Source organism: Cebus imitator, unplaced genomic scaffold, assembly GCF_001604975.1.
Source record: "Cebus imitator isolate Cc_AM_T3 unplaced genomic scaffold, Cebus_imitator-1.0 Scaffold73, whole genome shotgun sequence".
In the NCBI taxonomy this organism is placed as follows: domain Eukaryota; kingdom Metazoa; phylum Chordata; class Mammalia; order Primates; family Cebidae; genus Cebus; species Cebus imitator.
The window spans coordinates 6,660,565-6,671,691 of NW_016107388.1; the positions used below are offsets into that span (position 1 = coordinate 6,660,565).

The following is an 11,127-nucleotide window of genomic DNA, read 5'->3' on the forward strand; positions in this document are numbered from 1 at the left end:
AAAAAAAAAAAAAAAAAAGAGAGAGAATCACTCAGGAGAATGTGAATCAAACTATGCATAGCTCTTCCAAAACTGGCAAGACCATGATCAAATCTATTTAAATTAAAAGTTAGATGATGCTAATTCTATAATTAAATTTTTTTAATAATAATAGCAAACATCATTAAGAGATTTTAATAAAGTGAGGGTGCTTGACTCAAAGAACAGCTAATTCCAAGTCTTAATATTATACAGCTTTTCAAATTACAACTATTTATGAATGAAAGAAATAATCCTGTTAGTAATTAAATATTTTAATCAAATCCCATACTGGAACTGCTGAGGACTGATGTTAGTATACATTATTCTCTGAGAATGGGAAATACAGACACATTTGATGTTAAAAGCTATGCACACTGGTCAGATGCGGTGACTCATGCCTGTAATATCAGCACTTTGGAAGACCAAGGCAGGCAGCTCACTTGTAGTTAGGAGTTCAAGACCAGCCTGGCCGACGTGGTGAAACCCTGTCTCTACTAAAAATATAAAAATCAGCCTGGCATGATGGCATGTGGCTGTAATCCAGCTACTCTGGATGCTGAGGCAGGAGAATGGCTTCAGAATGGTTTCAAACCGGGATGTGGAGGTTGCAGTGAGCCAATATCATGCCACTGCACTGCAGCCTGGGCAACAGAGCGAGACTCTGTCTCAAAGAAAATAACCGAAAAAAACACTACACAGACTAACCAAACTTCTCATTACTTTAAAGATCTGAAGCAAGATTATAAATAGCATTAAGATTAAAATAATTGTCAGACCTGGTGTGGTGGTTCATGTCTGTAATCTCAGCACTTTGGGAGGCTGAGGCAGGCAGATCATCTGAGGTCAGGAGTTTGAGACCTGCCTTGCCAACATGGAGAAACCTCATCTACTAAAAATACAAAAATTAGCTAGGCGTGGTGGCACATGCCTGTAATCCCAGCTACTGGGGAGGCTGAGGCAGGGAAAATTGCTTTAACTAGTGAGGCAGAGGTTGCAGTGAGCCAAGATCGGGCCACAGCACTCTAGCCTGGGTGACAGAGCAAGACTCGATTTCAAAAAAAGTAAAATAATTGTCACCCCACATTAAATGCTCACTGATTCAACTAGATGCATTCTCATAATGAACGGATGAACATGAGATGATTCATAAATAAAAAAACATAAAATCTCTGTTTCTTTTGGAAACAGGGTCTTGCTCTGTCACCCAGGCTGGAATGCAGGGGCACAATAATAGCTCACTACAGCTTGCCCTACTGGTCTCAAGTGATCCTCTCCCTTAGCAACCCAAGTAGCTGGGACTCCAGGCACTGCACCACCATGCCTGGCTGATTTCTTTTATTATTCTTTTTAGTAGAGATGAGATCTGGCTATGTTGCCCAGGCTGGTTTCAATCTTCTGAGCTCCAGCAATCCTCCTGCCTCAGCCTCATAAAGTGCTGGAATTGCAGGTGGGAGCCATGGTACCCACCCTAAAATCTCTCTTGTGCTGAGAATTATAATGATTTTATTCCTTTAGAAAGCAAAGAAAGACAAGGTAAATCAGCGTCAAAATATTAAAAAGATCATAAAGAGGGAAATTTTTTGAAAAAGGCAAATGCTAAAAATATTCACATTTTATTACTCCTAAAAACAAAAAAAAGAAGCAACCTAAATGCTCCATAAGAGAAAAACAGTTAAGTAAATGTTCTAGTCATACACTAAATCTTTTTTTATAAACATGGTAAAAATGTTAATGCCGACATTAAATCTGAAAAAACCCACAAAATCATTTGCCTATGTGACTGAAGTAAAACAATGAAGTAAAATAAATCAAAATAACATTATGTTAAGATGGTAAATTATAATGATGTTGTTTGTTAGTTTCCAAATCTACTATAGTGATCATGTTAGTTTTTAACAGAAAACATAGCCAATATAGTTTATATACAAAGTACAAATAGTTTTTTAGTGATGCATGGATACCCAAAGCATTAACTGTATATAGGCATTGAAGTAGATCATTACTTAATTCATTGTTTGGTTGTGTTTGTCTGATTGATGTGTCAGCTTCTGCTTTTATTCCAGGGGACATACTGTCAACTCTCTTGGCTTGTTTCTGGTGATTCAGTGACAGAAGAAAATAAGATTTAATCTCAACAAGTTTATTCAAGAATGATTTCTGTAAAACTCTAAACCAGTTGGTTAATTAGCCTTTTTTAAAAAAATAGCATATAAGGCCAGCCGGCTACAGTGGCTCACCCCTATAATCTTAGCACTTTGGGAGGCCAAGGCAGGCGGATCACCTGAGGTCAGAAATTCAAGACCAGCCTGGCCAACATCTAAAAGTACAAAAATCAGCCACTCATGGTGGCAGGTACCTGTAATCCTAGCTACTAAGGAGGCTGAAGTGTGAGAATCACTTGAACCTGGGAGGCATAGGTTGCTGTGAGCTGAGATCGCACCATTGCACTCCAGTCTGGGCAACGAGAGCAAGACTCCTTCTCAAAAGAAAAAAAGAAAGAAAAAGGAAAAAAGAAAAAAGAAAAGAAATATATATACTTATAATCTTTATAAACAGATTTTTTTAAAAGTAGTTTCATGGCTGGGTGCAGTGGCTCACACTTGTAATCCCAAAACTTTTGAAGGCACGGTGGGAAGATCATTTGAGGCCAGGAATTTGAGACCAGCCTGGGCAACACAGCAAGACCCCATATCTAAATAAATAAATCAATAAAATGTATTCCTCAATCTTAGATTTATAAATCTCATCAGGCAAGTCTTTTATGATAAGAGACATGATGTACATACTCTTTAGGGTAGTATAATGTTATGTGAAGACAAAATGTATCTTTTTTTTTTTTTTGAGATAGAGTCTTTCTCTGTTGCCCAAGCTGGAGTGCAGTGGCATGATGTCCGTACACTGTAACCTCCGCCTCCCAGGTTCAAGTGATTCTCCTGCCTCAGCCTCCTGATTAGGTAGGCCTACAGCAGGTCTATTAGCCACCATGCCTGGCTAATTTTTGTATTTTTAGTAGAGACAGGGTTTCACCATATCTCTGTTGGCCAAGCTGGTCTTGAACTCCTGACCTCAGGTGATCTGCCCACCTCATCCTCCCAAAGTACTGGGATTACAGGCGTGAGACACTACTATGCTCGGCCAAGACAAAATATATCATGACTTTTTTTTTTTTTTTTTTGCTAATTCTAATTTGCTATCAAACTCTAATTATAACAAAATTAAACTCCAAAAAGAAGTATTTCATGAAAAAATTCATGTGAAAAATCAACTACCCTTTAAATCAAAATATAAATTGGCAAAAATCATAATTTATTTGTTTAACATTACAGTTCAAGATACAACTTAGAAAAATAACAAGTAAATACCTGCTCATAAAGGAAAAAATGACTAATTGGGTAGAATGTTCAGTATGTAGTTGATGCATACAATAGAAGCTCAGACTTCACCACTACACAATTATGTGCATATAGGAAAGCTGCACTTACACTCTCTTAATATATAAAAATATATTTTTTAAAAGAGAAAAGTTAAAAATATTTTTAAGAACCTTATCTTGTATACCATACATACAATTTTCACTTAAACAATTTTAAAATCTATAAAATTTTAAAAAAAGAAATTTTGGGCTATAATGTTTTTATTTTTAGATATATTGCCTAAGCAGGATAATTAGATATTCCCATACTAGAGTTCCAAGTGTGTTACATAAACCCTGAAAAGGCAAAGAACTTTTTCAAATGACATTAGAGAGCTGAAGATAGAGACGACCACATAACTTGGTTTTGTTAATAAACATTTTTACATTATTATCTACAGCGAAAGTTTACCTGGAATTTTAAAGACAAAGTGATCAGCTACTACTCGGCAAGTTCTGCCTTTGTGTATAAATATTTTAGCCATGAAATAGTAAAAATCTATAGGAATAGCTCCATGATAAAAAATTATAAGTGCTGGTCCATCTTCTGGTATTTTTTCCATTCCATGAACTTCATAACCTGTTCCAAAGACAAGATGCAAATACTTAAAATATATTCATTAATTTTTGTTTCATTTTTTTTTTTTTTTGAAACTGAGTTTCACTCTTGTTTCCTAGGCTGGAGTACAAAGGTGTGATCTTGGCTCACTGCAAACTCCATCTCCCAGGTTCCAGCAATTTTCCTGCCTCAGCCTCCTGAGTAGCTGGGATTACAGGCATGTGCCACCACACCCAGCTAATTTTGTATTTTTAGTACAGACAGGGTTTCTCCATGTTGATCAGGCTAGTGTCGAACTCCCGATCTCAGCTGATCTGCCCACCTTGGCCTCCCAAAGTGCTGGGATTACAGGCATGAGCCACCGTGCCCGGTCTAACTTGTTTACACTAAAGGATGGTTGGTAGCTCATTCTTTTCTCACAAAGGTACACTAGTCTTCCTGGTTCTCTTCTCCTTTTCCCTTTCTTCCTTCTCTCTTTCCTCTTCTCTTTCCATCTTGAACAAATCAGTCCTAAAGCCATTAGGTGGGCCACAGTGAAGCAGACACCTGGAGTGTTGGTGCCAGTGAGGAGGGCACCCACAGAGATGTCACAGAGTGGGGAGTCAGAGCCAGAGCAGAGTCATGAGGGCCTATCACAGGGTGGGAGCTCCTGAGAGGGAGGAGGGGAGGCAAGGGTCACGGAAGCTTGGGGGTCAGAGCCTGAGTGCAATGGGGGCATCCACAACCAGCAGCAGCCTGGCAGGAGGGGCCAGAGTCTGAGACAGTGGCCTTTTATGGGGCATCACAGCCTAAGCAGCCAACCAGGGCACTGTACAGAGTGGTGGCCTGGCACAAGCAGGGAGAGAGGGCATCCATGAGTGGTAGGGGAAGGTGGCAATCAATGATGGGAGATGGGTTACATACCGGGGGACTGATCAAATGAGTCAACATAGTACGAATAATGGGAGCCAGGTTTTCACCGTCAGAGGAGAGGGGGTTAAAAATATAAAAAAGGAGAAACTCTGTCACCACAAGAGAACATCACTCCCACACTACTGATGAGAAAAACCCTGGAGTACAAAATCTCTTTTCCTAATCATGTCAGGGAGCAGAAGTCACAAGGCAACCAGGCAAACTGAACTTCAAAGGCTGATAAACCCCCTCTAAGGAAAGACAAAAATTGAGAATGGGAGGAAGAGGCAGATGCCATAAAAGTGGGTAAGAAGAAGTGACATATTAAGAAATACTGAAAGTCCCGGGGTCGGCTAGTATTGAGCGTAGAATCTCTGGAAGCCCCAGAGAGTCACTCTCCAACTCTTCTCCACAGACCTCAGAGTGTGCTCACAAGAACGATTAGGGGTAAAGCCGGAGAATAAAGAGAGCCCCTGCTAATGGTACTGAAAACAAAACCCCACTCACTTTCTGGAAGTTTCTCTCATAAAAGCAAAACCTGTCAGACACTGGGAAAGGGGCAGGAAGCCCTTCTACTCCCTCTAAGAAAAGGGTATATGCAAAAGGCATGTAATGCTGGGAGGGGCACAACTCCACTCCCCCAGCCCACACACTCCTCCACCCGCACCAGCCCAGTGTAGGCGAAAGTCCACCACTCTAGAGAAGGGGTAGAAGCAAAATATCTACTGCTGGGCAGTGGGGGTGGGTGGCAAGAAACTCTGGGGGGCCCACAGTTCTTAAATGACATAGAGTAGAGATCTACCACCGGAGCAGTAGCAGCAAACTTGCTTCCATCACAAAAGCCCCAACACAGGGAGAAGGGAAAGGAACACAGAAGGCCTTACTCCTAAGCCCCAGGAATACAGGACACAATAAGATTTTAGCGAAACCTGAAAACTGAGGAGTGCTATACCCCAGTCCCCTGGGGAATGAGGGGAGGGGTGTGAAGAAGGGGTGAGAGGAGTCCCCATGTACCCCCATGTCGAGTTATAAGCAAAGGTGACCTTTTCCTGGTTTTGCAGGAGGGGCATGAAGAGACTCCTCCTTTGGGAAAGGCATACAGGACTGAAGGTGGAACAGAAACACCAAAATTCCTCTGCTACTTCAGGCCCTACACTCTGCACAAGATAATAGTAGGAGTCTGAAGTCCGTGCTGAATTGAAGGTAGCTACAGTGCAACAATAAAAGCCAAATCCAGTTCAGCCACTCAGTAGACTCAATCCACCACCAACCAACCACCAATGGCCTGACAGAGGAGGAGTGCCAATTCTCAGTCATAAACACTATTTATCTCAGTTGTCACTGTTCTTTTACAAACAATGGCCAGCATTCAATAAAAAATATGACAAAGAATAGCAAGAAAAAAACCCACTGTCAAGAGCTAAAACAATTAACACACCCAAATGTTGAAACTATCACATGGAAACTAAAAAATAACTACGATTAATAATCCAAAGGGGAATACCTCATGCCTGCAATCCCAGCACTTTGGGAGACTGAGATGGTAGGACTGCTTGAGCCCAGGGGTTAGAGACCAGCCTGGGCAACATGGAGAGACCCATCTCTGCAAAAACATAAAAAAAAAAAATTAGTTGGGCATGGTGCATGTGCCTGTAGTTCCAGTTACTTGGGAGGCTGAGGCAGGAGGTTTGCTTGAGCCCAGAAGTTGAAGGCTGTCGTGTGCTAAGATTGTGCCACTGCACTCCAGGCTGGGTGACACTGCGAGACCCTGACTCTAAAAATAAAAATAAATAAATCTAAAGGATCTACTGGAAAAGGTGGATACAAGCACAATCAGATTAGGAATTTCAGCAGAAAGATGGAAGCTATAAAAAATAGAGTCAAATAGAAAGGCTGTAAACCTAAATGATCTCTAGTAACATAATGATGGTAATTTTCCAATTTTAATGGGTTTACTGAGGTTAAGTATGAAAACATCCTTATTTGCAGAAGCCAACAAGTATGTTACAACTTCCCTGAGATAACATGACACAGTGAATTTAAAAATGAGTCATAAAATAATTCATCAATAAAAACAGAAAATGTAAGCCAGGTATGGTGGCTCAAGCCTGTAATGCCAGTTCTTTGGAAGGCCAAGGCAGGAGGATTGTTTGAGGCTAGGATTTCAAGACCAGCCTGGGCAAATCAGTGAAATCCCTGTCTCTATTAAAAAAAAAAAAAAATTAAAGAAAATACAGGCTGGCCACAGTGGCTCATGCCTGTAATCCCAGCACTTTGGGAGGCCAAGGTAGGAAATCGTCTGAGGTGAGGAGTTCGAGACCAGCCTGGCCCATGTGGTGAAACCCTTTCTCTACTAAAAATACAAAAATTAGATGGGTGTGGTGGCATGTGCCTATAGTCCCAGCTACTCTGGAGGCTGATGCAGGAGAATCACTTGAACCTGGGAGGTGGAGGTTGCAGTGAGCTGAGTTCACGCCAGTGCACTCCAGCCTGAGTGACAAGAGTGAGACTCTGTCTCAAAAATAAATAAATAAATAACACATATTATTAAACCAGGAAAAATTTTTAACTAGTGACTCAATGTAAAATAAAATACCATTTAAACTGTTACATATACACGGATACAATGCTGCAAACTTTAAGTTCATTCACAAACATAAGACTTCATTTTTATGTATTTAAACTATTTACAAATTTCCTCATTCTATTCATGAAATAAAAATGATTTTGTACCATCTTACATTACATGTGGCAGGAAAACTTTAATCACAGATTTGAACTAGATGTCAAGGAAATATCTTTCCTGTAGTAGAAGCAAGATCAGAGGCTCATGCCATCCCTGCCCCTTCCTTCCACACTGCAAGCCCTATTTCAAGTCTCTGTAAACAGAAGCAAGTGTTTCAGCAGGGGAAGCAAATGACAGGATGAAAGGACCTGGAGATGGGATGACCTCTGGAAGCTTCCTGCTAACACAGCCCCAGTTCCAGCCTGGCTGTTCGTTCTCCTCCCTTAGCTGACATTACCTGCCTGCTGTCCTCTACATGGCTACCAAGGCCAACAAATTTATTTCTTATAGCAATGCTGTGCTGTTGGCGTTAATAGGGAATAGAAAAGATTTAAGCAGATCCACCTATGCCTCAGAGGAAAATAGCCTATGTATTGGATCACAGAAGCTGGAAAGTCAGGATAGTCTAAGGAGTGGATGAAATGGTGATCATGGCACTAGCCATAAGATCCACATTCCCTTCTCATGTCACCACTGTCAGACACACCATTACAGACCACGGCCTCAACTGGTCCTGGTTAAAAAAAAAAAAAAAAAAATGGTGAGCATCTAGAAGTCAAGGGAAGAATCAGGCTCAAAGAAAAAGCGTGAAAAGGAAGGAAATCTAGAGTGGCTATAGCAGAAAAGGAAAGTAAGTTCTGAGGACCATATTCCTTCACATAGAACAGCTGTCTCAAGAAAGCCTGCCACTTGTACAGAAGACAAAAGTCCAGAATATAGAAATCTGAAAATATCAGTCCGTTTCTTTCCTTAAGTGTATTCATGTCTGATCAGCTAAGAAATAAACATTCAAAAAATAAAGACTTCAGTATAAATTTCAGAAAAGGAAATACATAGTTTATAAGGTTTTCACGAAACAGATTAAGTATGGTAACTGTGGTTCTAGTACTGAATAAATAAGCTATTCAAATGGACTTGAGAATGTTTTGAAAAATAATTTAATGATATTCCAAGATTTTGTATGTTTCCATATTATAAGATATCTTTCCAATTATATAATTCTAATTCAAGTAATTCAATTTACTTTAAGTTCTACAGTCACTGATTTTGTCTGAGGATCAATTGTCCTATCAAACACATTTTCTGAGTAATAAAGAAATTCCTTTGAAGGATTCTATACAAAATGTTACCAAGATTCCCCCTGGCTTTATAGAATATTTTTTAAAATAATAAACAATTTAACTACTCACATAATACCAAACTACCTGGCTGAAAGCAGAAAACTCAATTAATCAAATATTGAAAAAAAATAGTTTATTACAGTGCCAGTAAACGTTAAAACAGTATTATTTAACTGTGTCACTCTTAAAGCAGATGCATATGAACTGTGGCTCCCAGAGTATACTTTTCCACCTTTGTGCTTCTGCTCATGTAGTTGCCATTACTTGGAGCACTTCCTGTTCATGTTTCCCCTTCTAGCCGTAGAAATCTTTTTTTTTTTTTTTTTTTTTTTGAGACGGAGTCTGGCTCTGTCACCCAGGCTGGACTGCAGTGGTGCCATCTCGGCTCACTGCAACCTCCAGCCCCTAGGTTCAAGCAATTCTCCTATCTCAGCCTCCCGAGAAGACGCGACTACAGGCGCATGCCACCACACCCAGGTAATTTTTTGTATTTTTAGTAGAGATGGGATTTCACCAGGTTAGCCAGGATGGTCTTTATCTCCTGACCTCATGATCCACCCACCTCAGCCTCCCAAAGTGCTGGGATTGCAGGCATGAGCCACCGTACCCCACCGAAATCTTACTGCACTTTAACTCCTCCTCCCTTGACTCTACACTCAGTCACCAAATTCTGTTTTTTACCTCCAAGAATTCTCTAAAATGTATACTCCCTTCCCCTTCCCAATGCCAGTTTTAAAGTGCAGCCCTATCAACTCCTGGCGAGTACACCAATCCCGGGGGGATGTGATGAGCAATGGAAGCTCAGAGAAAGCAGTTACAAAGGCACTTATTATCACCGTTTATCTAACCACTGTCCAGAGATGGGGAACCTCCATCTGCAAATTTTGGGCTGTCTCAGTCCGATTAACAAGAATAGCCCTATTCTGGGATGAATATGCTCTCTTATTTGATGCCATTGAAAAAAAAATTGCTAGCCCTGCTCAATCCCTCACTCACTAGGCATCCTCCTAATTTTTTGGCTTCTCATGTAGCTTAGCTTACAGTGAAAGGATCTGATGTTCATGTAAAGCTCAAGTAGTTCCTCTGCCATGGCAAAGATTTATTATGTAAATGAATTAATTGCCATCTGGTTCTAGATATTATCATGAATTCAGATAATGATCATCTTCTGAGATAGAGCCCTTCCATATTTGTCATCAAAAATCCACTTTAAGACTATCCACCTATGCATCATGGTAAATGAACAATAATGTCAACCTTTTGGATCTTCCTCAAAAAAGCAAACACAACTAAAACTATCTACAAATAAAGTCCAAATTCCTGGGCATAGCATTCAAGATGCTTCATAACCTGGCTTCTGTCTACCTTTCCAAGTTCATCATTCATACTTCTCACCCAAAAATGACTTATCTTCTAGTCCTGACAATAATAAATTAGTAAGAAAAAAAATCCAATTTCTGGGCATGGTGACTCACACCTGTAATCCCAGCCCTTTGGGAGGCTGAGGCGGGTGGATCACTTGAGGTCAGGAGTTTGAGACCAGCCTGGGCAACATGGTGAAACCCCATGTCTCTACTAAAAACACAAAAATTAGCTGGGCATGGCGGCACATGCCTGTAGTCCCAGATACTCAGTAGGCTGAGGCATGAGAATTGCTTGAACCCACGGGGTAGAGGTTGCAGTGAGTTGAAATCGCATCACTGCACTCCAGCCTGGGCGACAGAGCAAGACTCCATCTCAGAAAAACAAACAAACAAAACAGCCTAAAGATGTGAGTGATCAGGAAACATAAATGTCCAATAACTATAACAGATACACGAGTATCAGATCCTTAATAATGATCACAAGAACCTCATAAAACCCTCCACCGATGAGAAAATTTAAGTGTGAAAAGCCCATATACCTTACCAAAGGTCACAGAGTGGGGCCAAATGCAAATCTGCATTTGCCTAACATTAAAGTCTGTGTTCTTGCTCCATACCACACTTCCTACTACAGGTATCTACAATTGGTCCTTGGTACCGGTGGGTTCTGTATCCATGAAATCAACCAACTACAGATGGAAACATTTGGGAAAAAAAAAAACTGTGGCTGTACTGAACATGTACAGACTTTTTTCCTTGTGATCATTCCCTAAACCATAGAGTATAACAACGATTTACACTGTATTAGCTATTATAAGTAATCTAGATATAAAGTATATGGGAGTGGCTGGGCACAGTGGCCCACGCCTGTAATCCCAGCATTCTGGGAGGCTGAGGCTGGTGAATTGCTTGAGCTCAGGTGTTTGATACCAGCCTGGGCAATGTGGCAAAACCCCATCTCTACAAAAAAAATA

At 40.5% G+C, this 11,127-nt stretch overlaps 1 protein-coding gene across 9 annotated transcripts in view; it reads right to left on the minus strand.

The window, feature by feature from the left end:
- Positions 1 to 11,127, minus strand: part of TMEM68 (transmembrane protein 68) — a 40,522-nt gene that overhangs the window by 11,411 nt on the left and 17,984 nt on the right. For 8 of the 9 annotated variants that reach the window (XM_017531810.2, XM_017531812.2, XM_017531813.2 and 5 more), the window contains one exon: positions 3,846 to 4,013. In XM_017531810.2, the coding sequence (XP_017387299.1) occupies positions 3,846 to 4,013 (168 nt within the window). Of the gene's footprint in view, positions 1 to 2,024; positions 2,249 to 3,845; positions 4,014 to 11,127 lie in introns of those variants that run through there. The other variant, XM_037739713.1, reaches the window with a different exon arrangement.